This window comes from Podarcis vaucheri, assembly GCF_965113315.1.
Source record: "Podarcis vaucheri genome assembly, chromosome: 11".
In the NCBI taxonomy this organism is placed as follows: domain Eukaryota; kingdom Metazoa; phylum Chordata; class Lepidosauria; order Squamata; family Lacertidae; genus Podarcis; species Podarcis vaucheri.
Window position 1 is genome coordinate 11,698,415 of NC_138749.1, and position 19,154 is coordinate 11,717,568.

General features: G+C 45.1%; 1 protein-coding gene across 1 annotated transcript; it reads right to left on the reverse strand.

The window, feature by feature from the left end:
* Positions 1 to 1,209: 1,209 nt before the first annotated feature.
* On the reverse strand, positions 1,210 to 17,384 carry CFAP53 (cilia and flagella associated protein 53). Its single transcript, XM_082242049.1, has 8 exons — positions 17,258 to 17,384; positions 15,002 to 15,231; positions 13,306 to 13,479; positions 9,432 to 9,735; positions 9,047 to 9,265; positions 5,405 to 5,621; positions 3,078 to 3,180; positions 1,210 to 1,663 (listed from the first exon to the last, which is right to left on the reverse strand). The coding sequence occupies exons 1-8, from the start codon at positions 17,321 to 17,323 to the stop codon at positions 1,441 to 1,443; spliced, it is 1,536 nt and encodes a 511-aa protein (XP_082098175.1). The 5' UTR covers positions 17,324 to 17,384; the 3' UTR covers positions 1,210 to 1,440.
* Positions 17,385 to 19,154: the final 1,770 nt, after the last annotated feature.

Genomic DNA, 19,154 nt, shown 5'->3' on the forward strand with positions numbered 1-19,154 from the left:
ACTGTAAATCATCTCAGTCCTATTTTCAGGACTCCTGTGTATTGTGAAGTTGTAAAGGGATCTTGCACATACACAGAGTCGTTAAAATAGGAAATGCTTGCCAATACACTGCACTGTTGGGAAATTGATTAATCATTGCTGCCTACGGTTTTGAAGCATAAGTAACCCCTGACTCAAAACAAGCTAATCATGGATGGAACTCGCTCAGCTTTGTGCAGGAACAGGTAAGATGAACGAGGGAGAATCAACAGGATTCAGGAGGTGGGAATCTTCCAGTGTTGGGGTGAAAATGCAGCACAGAATGAGTCACTCTGCTGCTAGGTACAAATGTCGGAAGCTTTTCAGAAGTACCTGGAAAGTCAGGATCAATGTGTTCAAGAGCTCGCTCAGTAATACTGTGACAACAAGCTGACTTGTAAAACAGATTTCTGATTGAATACACTGAACGGCTCATGGTGTGCGATTCAACACTTGTCCTATAGTTGTGATCTAAAGACAAAACAAGTGATGGGGCCGAGAGGCAGCCATGTTTATTGTCCATGTTTAAAGTGGAAGGGGCAGGAGTAATATTGTCAACAAAACGAGCGTGCAGCTGGTAGAAATCAAGTCTACCTTGTCACCCACAAGACTCAGTATAAGCCAGCTTTCTATGTTCCCCAATCTGTGGGGAGAACACATCTGCATAGCCGTGTTTACTTGCCTACGGTTTCTTTCTCAGAGGTTGCTAGAGATTTGGGGTAACTGGCCAGGCAGCTGTGTCCAGATTAACATTGCCACTTTTGTTTTGATTGCTCCTGCTTCTGCAAACTTTAATGGCAGCTGGACACACAGAAACTAAATATGCCAAGTTTTGTCCAGAACAACTCTTAAAGCCTCGTTTGCTTAGTTTCCGTAGATCTAGCTGTAAGTACAGCAGGTCTCGGCTCTGCAAAGGAACATGCTGGCAATATGTACACAGGACTCCAGGTTGCCTGATCATGGTGAGACAGAGGGAGTACATCAGTTCTTATAGCATACAGTGGTGGGAATGGGGAATGTCAACTGAATAAATGCTGAGTTATGGACAACCTTTTCTTTTCTTTTTTTAAAAAAGAGGGAATGAAAATGCTTTTTTATTACAAATAACTTGGAAAAGCACAGCATATAGGCATTCATTTTGAATTGTACAACTAAAAGTGTTTTTAAAGAAAATGTTTTGAAGTCAGTCAATTTCACCATGCAACGTTCTTTATTTAAAACGTAAAACTTTCGACAGCATTTTATTTTTAAAAGGAGGTTTTGCTTGACCAAGAAAAGAAGCTAGGAAACATGGTATTCTAGAGTCTTCTTCCCCTCAGTCAGTGTACACATGTAGAAGATGCTTTAGCTGCACTTGGGGGTTTAAAATGCAGTGATTTATAAATATAGATCTATATAAAGGAAATTGGTTGGAGTCTAAGATTAAGAACTGCTGGCAAGGTACCTCCGCAAAGGATGGAGATCTGACAACTTCATGTAAGGTCTTGAGATGATGTCCGCTATCTTCTGCTGGTAAAGCTTTTCCGCTTCCAGGGACAAAGCGTATTGGCGGCGTTCTTCTTCCTTCTCAAGATCACGGGCTTGCTTGTTGTAATCCATCTGAGCATTGAGTTCCTCCTGATACGCCTTTGCTTGCTGTGTGCGCCTGCAGATAACATAATAAAGAGGGATGAGCGTAATCAGAAGCAGAAACTACTTAACACTTTTAACACACTCCCTTCCAGGGCATGGTCTGAAGGCACACAGCCTTTCTGCAGGCCATTCTCCCACACACTGTTCTGTGCAGGACAGGAAGGAGGCTCACTCCACGTTCTCTTTTCCAGCAAACCTTTGAATAAAAGTGCATCTTTGAATAAATGTGCACCTCTGAATAAATAATGCATCCTTTGATGGATGCATTATTGTCCGCCACGTGACACACCTTGCTTTTCTATCCTTTTCATTGCCTATGCACTCCCTTCTCCCCCCCTCCACCTATTGTTATTGTACTCTAATATATAAAGAACCCCTGGACAGTTAAGTCCAGTCAAAGGCGACTATGGGGTTGCAGCGCTCATCTCGCTTTCAGGCCGAGGGAGCCGGTGTTTGTCCGCAGGCAGCTTTCCAGGTCATGTGGCCAGTATGACTAAACTGCTTCTGGTGCAACGGGACACCGTGACGGAAACCAGAGCGCATGGAAATGCCATTTACCTCCCTGCTGCAGTGGTACCTATTTATCTACTTGCAAAGACGTGCTTTTGAACTGCTAGGTTGGCAAGAGCTGGGACAGAGCAATGGGAACTCACTCCGTCGCGGGGATTTGAACCACCGACCTTCTGATCGGCAAGCCCAAGAGGCTCAGTCATTTAGATCACAGCGCCACCCGCGTCCCTACTCAAATATAGAGGATTGAATCAAGCTAAGTCATACTCAGAGTAGACCTACTGAAAAAATCAGTGAGCATGACTAACCTAAACTGACGTATTTAAATAGGTCTACTCCAATTATGACTTGGCTGTATACAACACACAGTATTGTGGTGTGGTGTTTGGGGGAAAATGCTCAATAAAAATGATAATTTTTGAAATGCATAGGTTTGCACTGTGTATGGTTATTTGTTATCCCTATTCGAAAATTTGTTAGGATTCTAAGCACAAGCTGAAAATCATCCTTTATTCTCTGACTTTGTTATTAAAATCTGTCCCACTTTGGAATGTGGAAGGAGCTTTCACCACATGTTGTTTTCTTATTGATGTCCCTGCAAGAAAAAGGGCTTAATTCCCAGTTTTAGGGATGGAAAACAGAGGAAAGATAGTGAGACTCTCTAAGAACACTTGAACTCAGGACTTTTAGCACCAAATTGCAGCACTCTCTCTCCTTTTAAGCACTGCTACTTAGAAGCTTTCAAGGCTTTAATGTCTCTGCAAAAGATATATGAAAATGTGTTCAATTTGCCTTGACTGTATAGGTTACAGAACTGAGGCTTTCCCTGCAAATAATTTGGGTGCCACTGGCATAGTTTGCTGGGTTTTTACCACAAAGGTATAATCAGCCCTGCTGATAGGATCAAGAGCAATTACCTTGCATATTTCTCCTCTTCTAGACGGTTGAATTCTAAAATGGCTGCATTTAACAATTCCCTGTCCCGAATCAGTGCCTCTTGTTCTTGGGCATTTCTCTGAACTGGAAGGCAAAAGATGGAACATGTAATTGGCCGATGCTGCTGCTTTTTTGTCAATGAATTAATTATTACAATGTGTTTAGTCTTTTGGTCGCCTAACACACGGCAGTATCTGTACAGCAAAGCCGGGAAAATACCGTATTTTTCGCCATATAGGACGCACCGTCCCATAAGGCGCACCTAGTTTTTTTGGGGGGGCATTATTTCCCCCCCAGGCGCGGGGCTGGGGCGGGGGAGGCCCGAGCTTCCCCCGACCCCAGCCCCCAAACAGGCAGCTCTCTGCAAGCAGCGGGAGCGCTCCCACTGCTTGCGGAGAGGTGTGCGAAGCCTGGAGAGTGTGAGGGGTCGGTGCGCTTCAGCGAAAGCCTGCATTCACCCCATAGGACGCACACACATTTCCCCTTCATTTTTGGAGGGGAAAAAGTGCGACCTATAGGGCGAAAAATACGGTAGTTAAAAACAAACATCAACATCAAAACAATCAAATCAATACATAAAACATCAGCTTTCACAGGGTTGGGTGGGAGGGTGTGCTTATCAGTAACCCAGGGCATCACTAACATTGCCTTAGCTGCTAGTTATCTGTTCATGCCAGGCAGGCCTTACTTAGGAGACCATTCCACAGACAGAGGGCCACAACTGAAAAGGCCCTGTTCTTTATTCACACCCTTCAAGTCTCTCTCAGAGGAGGCACGTGGAGACACTTGTAACAGGCAGTTATATTCTTGTCTGGAGTGGGAATTAATCAGGTATTGTGGTCCTGCAATGTATAAGCCCTGCGGGATTTGACATCTTTCCGCAGGGCCTGCACGATGGAGCTGTTCCAGGGTTCAGTCTGATTCTTTTTTTTAACAAGCATTAAAGAGGCCTCCTAGCCCGCTCACAGGTCCTTTATAAGGCCAGTGGTAACATTTGGCCCTGGAGAATATCAACCACTCTCAGTTTTACCCGTGGACTGCCATCTGTCCAGATTTTAATTTGCTCTGAACTAATTTTAAGATGTATTTTAATTAACTGACTGCCTGTTTTTATGTTCTTATATTCTTTATATACTGTGTTAGTTTTATGATGTCAGCCGCCCTGAGCCCGGCTCTGGCCGGGGAGGGCAGGGTACAAATAAAAATTTATTATTATTATTAGTTCAAACCAGCACCTTAAATTGGGTCTGGAAGAGTATAGGCGGCCAGTTTAAACTTTCTTAAATGGATGAGTGGGTGGGGGGAGGGGTTACTGGTTTGTAGGAGGCAGGTCTTGTTTTTATTCTGTATTTTGTGCTTTTATATTGTATTTTTATGTTGTGAACTGCCCTGATATCTATGGATGAAGGGCAGAATACAAATTCAACAAATAAATGAAATAAAAATAAAGAAATGGCAAAAGCCTTTCCTGATTAGTTCCATCCCTGTTCCTGCTGCTGTATTAATATCATGGATTTTATTACATGTGTTTACTACTCTGGTAATCTCCCAGCAGGGCTACTGCAATGCAACATATGTGGGGCTGTCCTTGAAAACAGTCAAAAAGCTACAGCTATTGCAGAATAGCAAAGTGGGATCATGAAACACTGATCCTTAAAGCACTGGACTGGCTGGCTGTGAGCTATTGAGCACAAATCAAGGTGCTGGCATTCTGGTCATGCATATTACCTTTATGAGGATATGGGTATGAGCTGGGCTGATTCAGGGCTGGGAGGTGGAAATCCTTAACAAAATATGGGGTGGAGGCAGGCAACCCTATTTATGGGCTCGACTTTGCGCATTTACGATGGCACTGTACAAGTGCAGAACACGGTAGGCATGCAATTCAACGCCTTGAGAACCTCGGCTTTTGTTTTTGTTGTAAAAGCCAAGGGTCCAGGCCCTTCAGAGTGTAAAATATAGGCTTCAAAGCACACAAACAATGAACATCTGGCGTCATCTTTGGCCAGGGCGCAGGAAAAGCGGGCGAGGCTTTTGCTTTTGTCAAGGGTGGGGTTTCAGTTCTTTGCACAGCTCCTTGTTCCTGATTCATAGAAGCAGAATTCATGATGTGCAGATGCATTAATTTGCATTATTTATGCAGTCTGCAGAATTCAGGTGCACAATTCTGACCTCGCTTCCTAAAGCTCAGCCTGCACAGAGCCCTGCTTAGTGTTTCTGCTCTACAGGCGCAGGTCTCCTGTTCCAGACCGTGCAAGATAGAAGGTAAATCAGGCCCATGGATAACGTGTCCCCGACATCCCCTTACGTTTCTCCTCCAGCTGAAGTCTCCTCGTGTCCATGACTTCTGTGAGCAAGCGGCCCCTGGCCTCTTTCATGGCCCTCTCCTTTGCGGCTCTCTTTGCCCACATCCGGGCTGTCTCTTCCGCCCGCAGCTTGTCCAGCTCTTTTTCCTGGCGCTGCTCGTCCTCCCTCTGCTGAGCCAGGTAGGCCTTAAACATCTGCTGCTCTTTCAAGAGCTCTTTCTGCAGAAAAGAGACGAGGAAAAAGTTGCAGAAAACAATAAATAAAAAGGGAGTCATGGTGATTTTGCAGCTTTATACACCATTGATAATATGGCCATTGAGAACAAGCTTCAGAAACTAAGTTCTCATCATCTCCTTAAAGGTAAAGGTAAAGGGACCCCTGACCGTTAGGTCCAGTCGCGGACAACTCTGGGGTTGCATGCTCATCTCGCTCTATAGGCCAAGGGAGCCGGTGTACAGCTTCCGGGTCAAGTGGCCAGCATGACTAAGCCGCTTCTGGAGAACCAGAGCAGCCCACGGAAACGCCGTTTACCTTCCCGCTGTAGCGGTATCTCTTTATCTACTTGCACTTTGACATGTTTTCGAACTGCTAAGGTGGGCAGGAACAGAGACCGAGCAACGGGAGCTCACCCCGTTGCAGGAATTCGAACCGCCGACCTTCTGATTGGCAAGCCCTGGGCTCTCTGGTTTAACCCACAGCATCACCCACGTCTCCTTAGCCTTCCCCCAAATGAAAATGAAGAACATAAAAAGCTGTCTTGAGGCAATTTGGACCATTGGTCCTTTTACCTCAGTATTGTCTACACTGACTGGCAGCAGCTCTCCAGAGTTTCAGACAGGCAGTTTTTCCTAGCCCTACCTGGAGATTGAAATAAATCTTTCGCCTGCTCGCTTAATACTAGATCTCAGTGTGACCTAATGAAACGGACTGGCAGTAAATGATAGGGTAGAAAAATAAGAGGGGGGAAAGAAAAAAAACCAGTGGGTTGATTACATTAGCAATGAAAACATTTCATCACTCCTGACTTTAACGTATGACTTTATGCAGCACTTCTACATTGTAAGGGATAATGCACAGTTTGCTAATTCTGGAGAAGTCCTTCCCTCGCTCGACATTCGGTGTTATCTGAGAACTTTGCCTATTTAGGTGATCTGCCATTACAGCTTTTCTTTTTAGGGCAAGCTGTGAACCGCCAAGCGTGATGGAGTCTGGCTGGGTTTCTTTTATTCTCCCTGCTACTAATATGATGCTGATGGTTCAGATTTCACTATTGGTTGGGCTGTATAATGCAAATGCTTTAATTTTAAATATTGTTCTCAGCTTCGAGAACTAATGGAGTTGAAAATCAAGATGCTAACTCAGCACTGGGAGCCTATGGGCTAGATTCAAACTTTGCCAACCATTGGGGGTTGTGGGGGCACATTCCAATGGTGAGCAGAGACAAAAAGTAAATAAACATGCATGCTTTGTTTTCCATGCAATTGCTATTTGCACATACCTGTTCCCTTTTTCTCCATTCCCCAAGTCTTATTCCTGTGTAACATGCAGTTAATTTCTCTTTCCTCTGATTTTTGGCCCTTGAGAATCGGATGTATATTCTCAGGACCCACCTTATCTTTGTAATTACAGATTGCTTTAAACTGTTTTTAATATCACATAATGTTGTATTTTACTATTAAAGTTGTGTTTTAATTGCTCTAACTCGCCCTGGGACCTTAAGCCTGAAGGGTGGGTAATAAATTGTAATGTTTGTGGTGGTAATAATGCTTGTATCTTTTTTAAACAGAAATGCATTCACTGGTTTTCTGAAGAGGATGTATTTGAAATAAATCATTTCAAACAGATTACAGTGGTGCCTCGTAAGACAAAATTAATCCGTTCTGCGAGTCTCTTCGTCTTGCGGTTTTTTCGTCTTGTGAAGCACGGCTATTAGTGGCTTAGCGGCTATTAACAGCTTAGCGGCTTTAAGAAAAAGGAAACAAACTCGCAAGAACTCGCAAGACATTTCGTCTTGCAAAGCAAGACCACAGGGAAATTCGTCTTGCGGAACGACTCAAAAAACGGAAAACTCTTTCGTCTTGCGTGTTTTTCGTCTTGCGAGGCATTCGTCTTGCGGGGCACCACTGTATAGCCTCTTGCTTGTTGGTGGTACAAATTAAGAACCACATTTTCAGCTCTTACCTCTGTTCTGCACCCATTGTCACAAGTGCGCGCACACACACCAGACATGCAGGTAAAAAACACTCTCTCTAACAAACACATGCACACATGCAGGCACACACAACAGCATTTCCAGCCCCCTCTACTCTAGCGTGGGGGGTGGGGGTGGCTAGAAAGATCCCCCTGCCTACAGAGCAGGAATAGGGATTTCCTTTCCCAGTCTTTGCACCAAGAGCTGAGATAAGAGTAAAAGGCAGCCTTTCTTCCCTGCTCCCATCCCAGGGTTCACTGAGTAGGAATGCTGCCTTTGAATCTATAAGCACCAGCAGAGGACTTCTTGCTGTGGTGCTTAGTACTAAGGCTGGAGATGTAGGATCTCTCTGCCTGCTCTTTTAAGGGCTGACCTCCAATTACCACTGGGGGACTGGCAACTGAGAGGTTGGGCAAGTTGGACTGGGCAGGCCAGATTAGGCCCATGGGCTGGAGGTTCCTCTCCACTGTGATAAATCCTCAAACAAGGCTTGATCCTTTTTTTATCATGAGCCCAGGGCTTCCTTGGAAGTCTGTTGTGGGCTCCCAAGTGAAAAGGTCGGTGTCAGGAAACTACCATCAGAACAGGGAAGGGAAGCTGGGGGGAGTTGGGTTACAGGGAACCTCCGAAAATCTTGCGAAGCAGTTCCTCTTCCTGTGGTGGGGAAAGCCACACCTCCAGTGGGGAAGAGGGGAAGGGACCAGAGGATGCTGCTGGGAGCCTCAGCACCGCTCCTGGTCAAGCTGACCAGGAGGGAAGCACGCCTCTTCAATCACCCACCCTGTGCAGAGGTGTAAAACGCAAAGAAGGAAGGAAAAGGCTGGGGGTGACTAAGCTATTATGTTGGGGGAGAACCTGGAAACAACCACTCCCAGATTCTGCTAGCGACTGAGGCAGACATGAACTTGTGGTAAAGGTAAAGGGACCCCTGACCATTAGGTCCAGTCGTGACCGACTCTGGGGTTGCAGCGCTCATCTCGCTTTATTGGCCAAGGGAGCCGGTGTACAGCTTCCAGGTCATGTGGTCAGAATGACTAAGCCGCTTCTGGCGAACCAGAGCAGTGCACAGAAACGCCGTTTACCTTCCCACCGGAGTGGTACCTATTTATCTACTTGCACTTTGACGTGCTTTTGAACTGCTAGGTTGGCAGGAGCAGGGACTGAGCAACGGGAGTTCACCCCGTCGTGGGGATTCAAACCGGCAACCTTCTGATTGGCAAGTTCTAGGCTCTGTGGTTTAACCCACAGCGCCACCCATGTCCCACTGAACTTGTGGTACTGCACTGTAATTAGTTTTACACCAAAATAAAACCTGTAAAAGACAGGTGGGAGTCCTGACTGGTTACTCACGAGCAACCACCATTGCCACCTGACAGTTGGCAATGGCAAAGAAGCCAGAAACGTGGAATCAGCTGCTTTTAGCTCAAAACCTGAATTAAATACTAGCCTTACTTTCCTTCTCTTTTGGCTCTCTGTATCCTCCTGGGATTCTTTCATGATGTGATCCAGGATCTTCATATCTAAAGCCAGCTCCTCTTGCTGCTCTTCGTGGAGACGCCTCCTCTTCTCCTCCATGGAATCCAGCAGCATGTCTCTGCACTCCCTCAGCTTCCTCTGCCGCTCAATCTCGGCCCGCTCGTTCTCCAGTTTCATCAGCTGACGTTCTTCTTCCTACAATTAGTGGCAAGAGAGATGCTTAACTCACACCTCCCGCTTTAATGATGCCCACAAAACAGGGGCGCTAGACTGGAAGAATCGCAACGCTACGAAGATGTAGCAATGGCTGCCATCTTGGACCCTGCAGATTCATCTTACGCTCTTAATCCAGCTACATTACCATCAGCTTTGCCTCTTCTTCCTTCAGCCGCCTCGCCTCCTCCCGCTGAGCGTCCGCCACAGTTTGCTGAGCTTCAAGGAGGTTTTTCTGGCTGTCAGTCCACCTTGTTCTCTTCCGTTCGTCCTCCGCTGCTCGCTTCTCCTTGGCCAGCCTGTCCTCTTCCCAAAGAGCCGCAAAGGCTGCCTCCTCCCTTGCTCGTTGCTTCTTGAGTTCCTCCTTCAAGGCCAGCTGGGCCAGCCGGTCCTCACATATCTCCATCAGATGCTTCTTGCTCCACAGTGTCCGTGCGTCCTCACAAGTCGCTCTGAGCAGGAGAGAAATGGAGGAACGGAAACATGTTTCTGAAGAGGCATATGGACACAGTACTGTGCCATCAGGAACACAGAAAGCTGCCTTGGCTATTAAGTGCCCTCAGGCCACAGGATCACCCGGTTCAGTACTGTTTACACTAACAGGCAACAGCTCTGTGGGGTTTCAAAGCAAAATTTTTGACCAGTCCTGACTGGGAGATGCTGGGGATTGAACCTGGGACCTTCTGCATGCAAAGCAAGAGGCTCCACCTCTGAGTTGCAGCCCTTCTTCAATAATGCTGATTCACATTACAGCTAAAAAATGCATGTCTAGGCACAAAGCAAAGGTAAAAATGCTAGTTCTGTTGGTCCATAGCTGTGGGGTAGATGGAAGGCTACTTAGCCCCAAGGCTTAGCTAGTGATATTTAGGGATGCCTGATGAATTAGAGTTCTGCAGATTCCAATATGAACGGACCCGATCCACAACAACCAGCCTAATGTAATTATCCTCTGGATTTGGTACTTCAGCAAATTCTACAAATGCAGTTCTAGGTCCAAATAAATTGCCAAAATCCATTTTAAAGTATGCAGTTTTATGACAGGTATTTGAATACTTAATTTATGATCAAATGTGTTTTCGAATAGAAAAAATAACAACAGTGGGACCCCTCTTAAAATGTGGGCCTCGGCAGTTGCCCAATCATGCCAAGCCCTGATGCTGCCCATGCCCCTCCATTTTTTAGGTAATGATGTCCAAGAGGTTTATCTGTTAAGCAACTTCAGCGCTTGACCTGTCAGATTCTGCCAACTTAGCAGAGAGGCACACTCAGGGAGGGGTGCCACCGAAAGCATTTTGCCTAAGGGCCTCCAAACCCTGGCACTTGTACCGGACATGAAGAATTCCTTCACTGACTTTTCTGCGCCCAGAAACTCCATGGGTTCTTCTCCATATCATTGCAAACTAATCGTCATATCACATAACGCAGCTGGAGCAGATCTTTGTCAACACTGTGACAAATCTTCCTGCTTTCTGGGGAGGGTGGGGCAGGGGAGTGCTATTAATTGCCCGCTGTCCATCCAAGTGTAATTTGAAGGTGCAGCTGTTTCGCTGCCTCTGCAAATAACAATTCACTGCTGATCAGCTGGATATGCTAAAAAAAGGTATAATAAAGCAACATAAAGGTGACATGCTTATTGGCATTGAGAATGGATATATTGTACAAAAAAGGAATGCCTCCTGGAAACGAAGGGCACAATCTATCAGAAGTTCTCTCTTTCAAAGGAGCAATAGCAGCACAGGAGCACTACTGAGCCATAGATGTCATCCTTCCCTTTTTTTGCGGGAAATTCCCTTATTCCAGTGCCGTTTCCCGCTGCTTCCCATTGCTATCCCGGATTGTTAGATATCCCATAGACAGGTGAGGCTGCTGATCCCTTATTTTCGAGGCTGCTGATCCCTTATTTTCAAATCTGAAAGTTGACAGCTATGTATTGAGCAAGTGTCATGTTGGCAACTGGGGGAGCAGCTGGTAAACAGGCTGGTTTGGGGAACAGGAGAGCAAAAGGGAACTGAGACTTTGGCATGCATAGTTAGTACATGCAACCACTTGATGGTTGTTAAGTGTTTGCCACATCTGGAGAGCCAGAGTCCGTGACTCTTGATTTAGCGAGAGAAACAAGATCTATGGATAGCAGATCACTGGTTTAAACGGTCAAAGAGAACATCTGGAAGAGATCAGGGAGGAGCAGGGCAATGGGGTGGCAGTGATAAAGCTGCTGCATGAAAAGTGATCCATCCAGACTCCAGATCAAAATTCCCTTAAGAGAAAGGAGAGCACTGCTTGCTTATCCAAAGCTGCAGCTTCTAAACCACACGAATGCAACAGACATTTCAAAAAGTAGGAGTTAAATCAAAGCGCTAGCCAAGGCAGTAATTCATAATACAAAATAGCTCCATAACTGTTTGATCCGACCAAAATAAGTCATCCAAAGCAGCTTTTACAGCCACCCATACACATCTGCTCTCACAGATGGTTGTTCAACTATTTCACTTTGCTGTCCTAAGCTTCTCTACTGTCAAGAGCTGTGAAATTTTAATGTTGCTTACGGAAGTCAGATGCCAAATTGGTGCCCCTTACCAGCATTTATCCATTTTTATGGGAGCAAGGCAGAATCACGTGTGACTACACTCTCTCCTTTGCAAGAAGTGACAAACGTTATGATAGAATAGAGGGAATGATATGGCTATATGGCCACTTTAGAGCCATCCAAAACATCTTTAATATACATATGTAAATAAATAATAAATGCCTCCAAAGCTCAAATGGCGAGGCAATAAACTACAATTTCTATACAAGTGTCAGCAGGGGAGAGAGAGGAAAAAAACTTTTGTAAAAAGAAGAGAAGATACAAAAACATTTCCATGTGATATATTTAAGACCCATAAAACAATATTTCTCTCTTGCCACCCAAACAAACCATGTTCAGAGCTGCAAAAAGTATGACTGGCAGCCTCTCATCATTAAGGATGCACAAAGCTGTCAGTTTTGATTTCTCTCAGTTTCTCATTTTTCCAGTCTTAAGTTCAGTTTACACCATTACATCAGTTTGCAAGCTTTTTTAAAAGAAAAAGTCATGAAACTCTGGCCACACTTTTGTCTGCATTTCTCATAATAGACAGACTTTTACAAGTGACATCCCCTAATATAATGTATTTTTTTACATTTTCTTCACTAATATACACATTTTTGTTCACACTTCCCCCTATCGCATGTTTTTGTACACATTTTGGGGTTTGAAAACTGCCCAGCAAAATTTGTTGAAGGATGAATTTCAAAGGATAGCCTGCATAAATGTTCAGGAAGTGCAGGTTTGGTATTCAAAACGGTTCATTGGTTTAGGACCAAACAGTGGACTCAGCGCTATTCTGAACACAAAAGCAGGGCTCCAGGCTTTAACTAGTTTTGCTGGAAGATTAATCCAATGGTCTTCAACTGTTGGATTATGACTTTTCATTCCGCCACACTTAACACTCTAAATCAGGGTTTGCCACCATGGTGCTCATACAGTGGTGCTCCTGAGGTCCTCCCTGGAGCCCCCAAAGCAACAGAGCAACCCTACCCATTGCTCCTTGTGGCCATAAGAGGAGTTACCTTTTTCTCCTTTGAAAAGTACATGGATCTGAAGGAGGAAGATGAAAGGGGGATGGTCTTCCTTGCTTTATCTTATGCATTAAATTTATACGTCAGCCTTCATCCAAGGATCACCAGGGCTGTTTACTTCCCCTTTCAGTTCCATGTGCTTTTCAAGGCTCAAATTTATTTTACTGGCTCTAGCTTTTACCAGATCCCTTGAAAAGGCAGTGTATGTGTTTGAATGCACACACACTCTTGTTTTCAGCAGGGGTGATGTCATCTGGAGAAGAGGGAGAGGAAAGTGACCAGAGGACATAGTGCCCACAGCACTCACTGAAAAGTCCAAATGGGCCCGCAGGTCTAAAAGAAAACAAATTCATGGACCGAGAAGTTGACTGCCCCCTCCCTCTTCCTCCTGCCTGGGCTGCCCCTGTTTATGACCAACTTACCTGAACTGTTGATCCCTTTTTTCCGCCACAAGCTTCCTCCGAGCTTCTTCCCTCTTGTCTCTCAGCAATTTTGCTTTTGCTCTCATGTTCACTTGCCTGTCTTCCATAGTTTCTCCCAGTGATTCTATTGCAGCTAGGTAACACTTTTCCTCGGCTTCCAGGAGATCGCGAAGCCTGGGAAGGGTGTATTAAAAATCAAATCACTGTCAACGGTGTTAAAACCGAACTGCGCCTTTTTACAGAATGTGGAAGAAAGAATGCTCTGAATCAGAGGAAAAGAGTGTCCCCATCTCTAGAATTCTGTTTAATATCTATACGAAGGCATTTGCAGCAGTCATTAGGCGTTTGGGGGCAAGTTGCCATACTCCTGAACACGGAGAAGCCTTGCCACTGTAATTCAAGCACTGGTTACTTCAAGACTGGGTTACTGCAACATGCTCTGTGTGGGGCTTCCCTTGACCTTGATCCAGAAGCTGAAGTTAGTGCACATTTCTGCAGCTCCATTGCTGACAGGAGTGAGGCCTTGTAAGTGTATAAATTTAATGAGATAAAAGAATAGTACTAAAGGCCTGATCTGTCTACTGTGTGGAAGAGAATTCCTTATCATGTACTCTGCAGACCAGGGTCTTGGTCCCTCCATTTAAAAAACAGGAGCAGAGTTGTGATGTCAAACCAAGTAAGGCTTGCTTGATTAGCTCAATTCCAGGGATGGCCAAAATCTCAATTTAGCGTCTGGAGTGGTGAGGGCAGGCAGGATCTATTCTTTAAGTATCCGCCAGGGAGCACAAAGTTCATATTGCTCATTTCCATTACATCCACCCTCAATACCCACCTCTTCAGCAAAAACGTTGGTGTAACCACTTATTTATTTCATGGCAGAGCTTACAGAAACATGCATTAGTCTTTCCCACTTTGACCTCACAACAACTCTGTGAAGTAGTTAAGGCTGAGAAAATGCAACTGATCCAAGATCAGGCAAGCACCCTTCATGGCTGAGTCAGTATTTGCAATTGGGCCCCTCTGATCTCAGATTATGCACATTTAAAGCACACAGTTTTCCCCAAAGAATCATGGGAACTGTAACTTGTTAAGGGTGCTGGGAATTATAGTTCTGTGAGAGGTAAACTAATGTTCTGAGGATTCTTTCGGGGGAGCTATGTGTTTTAAATGGGTACTGAATGTGCTTTAAATGTATGCCCCATTCTCCATAGAAACAAAGCGTAAGTACACATAGGAACACAGGTATCCAACTTATACCAGGCCAGACTATACCAGGGGCAGCAGCTCTCATGTTCCTGACCCTTTCGAGAGCAGGTGCCCTACCGATGAACAAAGGCCTCTCACTATTGTGAGACTGTACACTTCTTGTGAGCAAGAGACCTGTTTTACTTGCTGTGGCTTTCTGTAAGGCACATCAACTTAAACAGTAATAAAATGAAACCATTGTGTTTATTTTGTGTCCCCCCCCCCCCTGAAGGACCAGTTTGGTAGCATTAAAGCAGCAGCAGTGGGAACCCATTTTTTCAGCCTGGGGGCAGAATTCCCATGTGGGCAGCCTGCCAGGGCCCACATGCAGAAGAACCAAGAAGCAAAAGTGAGCAGGAAATGAATGCAAATTTTACCTTTGTATGCCCTCCTCTAATTAAAGGCAGAAACCCAAGATTGAATCACCAGCTTGCTCAACTGGCTTGCTTACCTTTCTTTCCTCTCCTCTTGTCCTGCCAGGTATGCCTGCATTTCAACATCAACCCTCTTCTGCACGATCCGGTGGAACTGTTTTCGCTCATTCCGATCCTCCCTTTCGATGATCTGGCGGCCAAGGAGATGGGACTTTGCGTACATCGCGGCCGCATGGCGAAGTTTCTCTTGCTCCCTCCAGAGGAGGATTTGCTTCATGGCATCATTCGGTTTAGGAAACTTGGCCCTCTGTATAAGGAAGTATGCCTTTAGTAACGGGAATCGGATCTAGATTTTACATCAAGCATCAAAGGGACGAAGGGAAGTGGAGCACATTTCCTCTGTATGAAGTGGACGCTGCTTTAAAGAAGTTACATATAAAAACATTATTTCATCCAGTGATCTTAGGGTTGCCAGGAACTTCAGCCACCAAATGCCTGGGTAAACAGGAATGCCTTCAAAGTCCCCCTGAAAGTTAATAAAGATGGGGAAGGATGCACCTCATACAAATAAAATGACGGCACTGATTAGGAGCACTGTGCCTATCCCTGGTGTACAAGGGACTGCAGCCCAGATCTCTGAATGTGAGAAAGTGGTCTGAAGCAACAAGCCGATGTCAGAAAAGAGAAGCTGCTGCAATCCTATTATCATAATTATTAAAATTTAAAAAAACACCTAAAAGCAGCAAACTCTCAAGGCCACTTTAACCACAATATACACAGACAACGAAAAGCCAAATAAACTTATGTATTTGTTTATCATGTCACCCTTCATCTGAGAATCACAGGGCAGTAAACACTAATTTGGAACTCTCTGCCTATTGATATCAAGCAGGAGCCTTCACTGCATTCCTTTTCGCGCCTGCTGAAGACCGTTCCTATTGAGATGAGCCTACTCAGGGGTTTAGGGACAGTGATATGAGCTTTAATTTGCTCTATTCTAACTCTATTCTATATCTTTGCTTTCAGCTTCCCTCGTGTTTTGAGTTCAGGGCTGTAAAAGGAAAAAATAGGTGACAATCTCATTGCTTGTGTGTATACACACACACACAAACAAACAAACATACAGTGTGGTACCTCTGGTTGCAAACAGGATCCGTTCCGGAGGCCCATTCGCAACATGAAAAGCCCGCAACCTGAAGTGGGATTGAGTGTAGGCATGTTTGAACATTTTAAGGACTGTATGAAATGTATGTTTGTATGCTTGTATATTCACAATATGTGTGCATTAATGTTGAATTGTTCTAATAATAAAAACTTTTCAAAAAAATAAATAAAATGAAGTGTCGTATCTGCACAGGTGCACGGCACGATTTGGCGCTTGTGCACGTGCACAGAGCGCGATTTAGCGCTTCTACGCATGCGTGAGCGGCGAAACCCGGCAGTAACCCTTTCCAGTACTTCCTGGTCGCCGTGGGACGCAACCTGAAAAAGCGTAACATGAAGCAAATGTAACATGAGGTATGACTGCATACACACACACACACACACACATATATGTATACACATTCTCTCTCTCTCCCTATATATAAATATTTGGTAAACCGCTTTGATGAAGGGGGTTCACCCCCACCCCACTTCCCGCCCAGCCCTTTACAATCAAACGGTGCATAAATCCCATGAAACAAATGGTAAATGGAATGAATAAAACAACCACAACGAACAATGCATAAACTAATATCTGTTAGCCTACAGCAAGCCACATCTCGCCCAGCGAGGCTTCCATCCGATAGTGAAGCGTTGCGCTGACGGGCCTCACTGAGGACTAGTTCCTTGTGCCCTTAGACCAGTGTTTCCCAACTAATAATAATAATAATAATAATAATAATAATAATATTTTTTTTTTAATTATTTATACCCCGCCCTCCCCAGCCAAGGCCGGGCTCAGAGCGGCTTACAAGCAATAATAAAAACAAGATGAGGGATTGCAACTTAAAAACAAAAATAAAATACAACATTAAAATAATGGAACACTAGAATATTAAAATGAAGCCTCATTGCAGGAGAAGGAAAAGAAAAAAGAAAAAGGGGGGCGGAGGGAATCAAATTGGCTCAGCTGGTTTTCTGGACTACAACTCCCATGATCCTCAGCTAGCAAGACCAGTGGTCAGGGATGATGGGAATTGTAGTTCGAAAACAGCTGGAGGCCCAGGGTTGGGGAACACTGCCTTAGACAAACAGCCTTTATTTTTTTGGGGGGTTGATATAACCCCCCCCCATATAAGGGAACCTCCGCGCTCCCCAATTCCCCCCCCCTCAACGCTCAAAGGACTTACTAGGGCGTAGGAAAACGGCTTGGGTCCCGGGACCTCCCTCACCACTCGGCCATAGGGATTCGCCATCCTGCCTGTGAGGCGAGGTCATGCCGCGGCGGGCGTTGCCGTGGAAACCGGACGCGGGGACGCGCGGCGTCTGCGTCGTCATCACGCCGGCGCCGCTCCGGCCGAATGTTTCGGCGCGCAGGTTCCGTCTCGTGGCTGCTGCTGCTGCGCATGCGCGTTATGCGAAGCCGGGCTCCTCGGAATGAATGGATGGCGGGTGAATGGAAGGGAAGCGATGGAACCGGGCTGTTTTTGCAGCCTGGGCAAGGCGAACTTATTCGCGCACGCAGCACAAGCAATTGCGAGCTTCTGTTTGTTTGTTTGTTTTAAAAAGGGTGTCTTCCGTAGAAAAGAAAGAAAGAAAAGCAATTGCAATGGAAAAAAAGTAGGGTGGGGACAATTCCAATGTATGAATTACTTTACAAATGGTGAAATCCTTCAACATATGAAATAAGAATGTCACCAGACATTTATGACAAAAGTTTAATAAAAGCTATTCTGTATAAAGCTGCGCCCCTCCAGCCCTGAGTGTGAGGCAGCTTATGTGTCAATCACCTTGAACCCAGCAAGCAGGAATAGGTCTGATTTCTTTTAGAAGCATGCGACTGTGGAAAGTCCATGCTATTGCACTGCTTAAGAAACGTGAAGAGTTTAACTTTATTTGTTGTTGTTTAGTCCTTTAGTTGTGTCCAACTATTCGTGACCCCATGGACCAGAGCACGCCAGGCACTCCTGTCTTCCACTGCCTCCCGCAGTTTGGTCAAACTCATGATGGTAGCTTCAAGAACACTGTCCCACCATCTCGTCCTCTGTCGTCCCCTTCTCCTTTCCCAACATCAGGGTCTTTTCCAGGGAGTCTTCTCTTCTCATGAGGTGGCCAAAATATTGGCGTCTCAGCTTCAGGATGTGTGTTTCCAGTGAGCGCTCAGGGCTGATTTTCTTAAGAATGGAGAGGTTTGATCTTGCAGTCCATGGGACTCTCAAGAGTCTCCTCCAGCACCATAATTCAAAAGCATCAATTCTTCAGCGATCAGCCTTCTTTATGGTCCAGCTCTCACTTCCATACATCGCTACTGGGAAAACCATGGCTTTATACAGGCCTTTGTTGGCAAGGTGATGTCTCTGCTTTTTAAGATACTGTCTAGGTTTGTCTTTGCTTTTCTCCCAAGGAGCAGGCGTCTTTTAATTTTGTGACTGCTGTCACCATCTGCAGTGGTCATGGAGCCCAAGAAAGTAAAATCTCTCACTGCCTCCATTTCTTCCCCTTCTGTTTGCCAGGAGGTGATGGAACCAGTGGCCATGATCTTCGTTTTTTTTATGTTGAGCTTCAGACCATATTTTGCGCTCTCCTCTTTCACCCTCATTAAAAGGTTCTTTAATTCCTCCTCAATTTCTGCCATCAAGGTTGTGTCATCTGCATATTATGACATACAGTTTAACAAAAGCTATTCTGTATAAAGCTGCGCCCCTCTGGCCCTGAGTGCGAGGCAGCTTATGTGTCAATCACCTTGAAGCCAACAAGCAGGAATAGTTCTGATTTCTTTTAGAAGCATCGCGACTGTGGAAAGTCCATGCTATTGCACTGCTTAAGAAGAATTTAACTTTATACTTCCCAAAAATGTTTCCTCTTAAAATTGTTGCTCCAAAAGCAAAACAGGCCACTTTTCTGGGGGGGGGGACCTGTCCCCTAATAAAAAGTTTAAACAGAAAATGAAATAAATAAATAAATGCCTTCCTAATAAATAAATAAATGCCTCAGGAGGAGGACCGGGAGCTTTGGAAGGCTCCGTACTGGTTGGGAAGAGACAGAGACCACACCAGGATTTGAGAAAAAGCAAAGTCTGATCTTTAT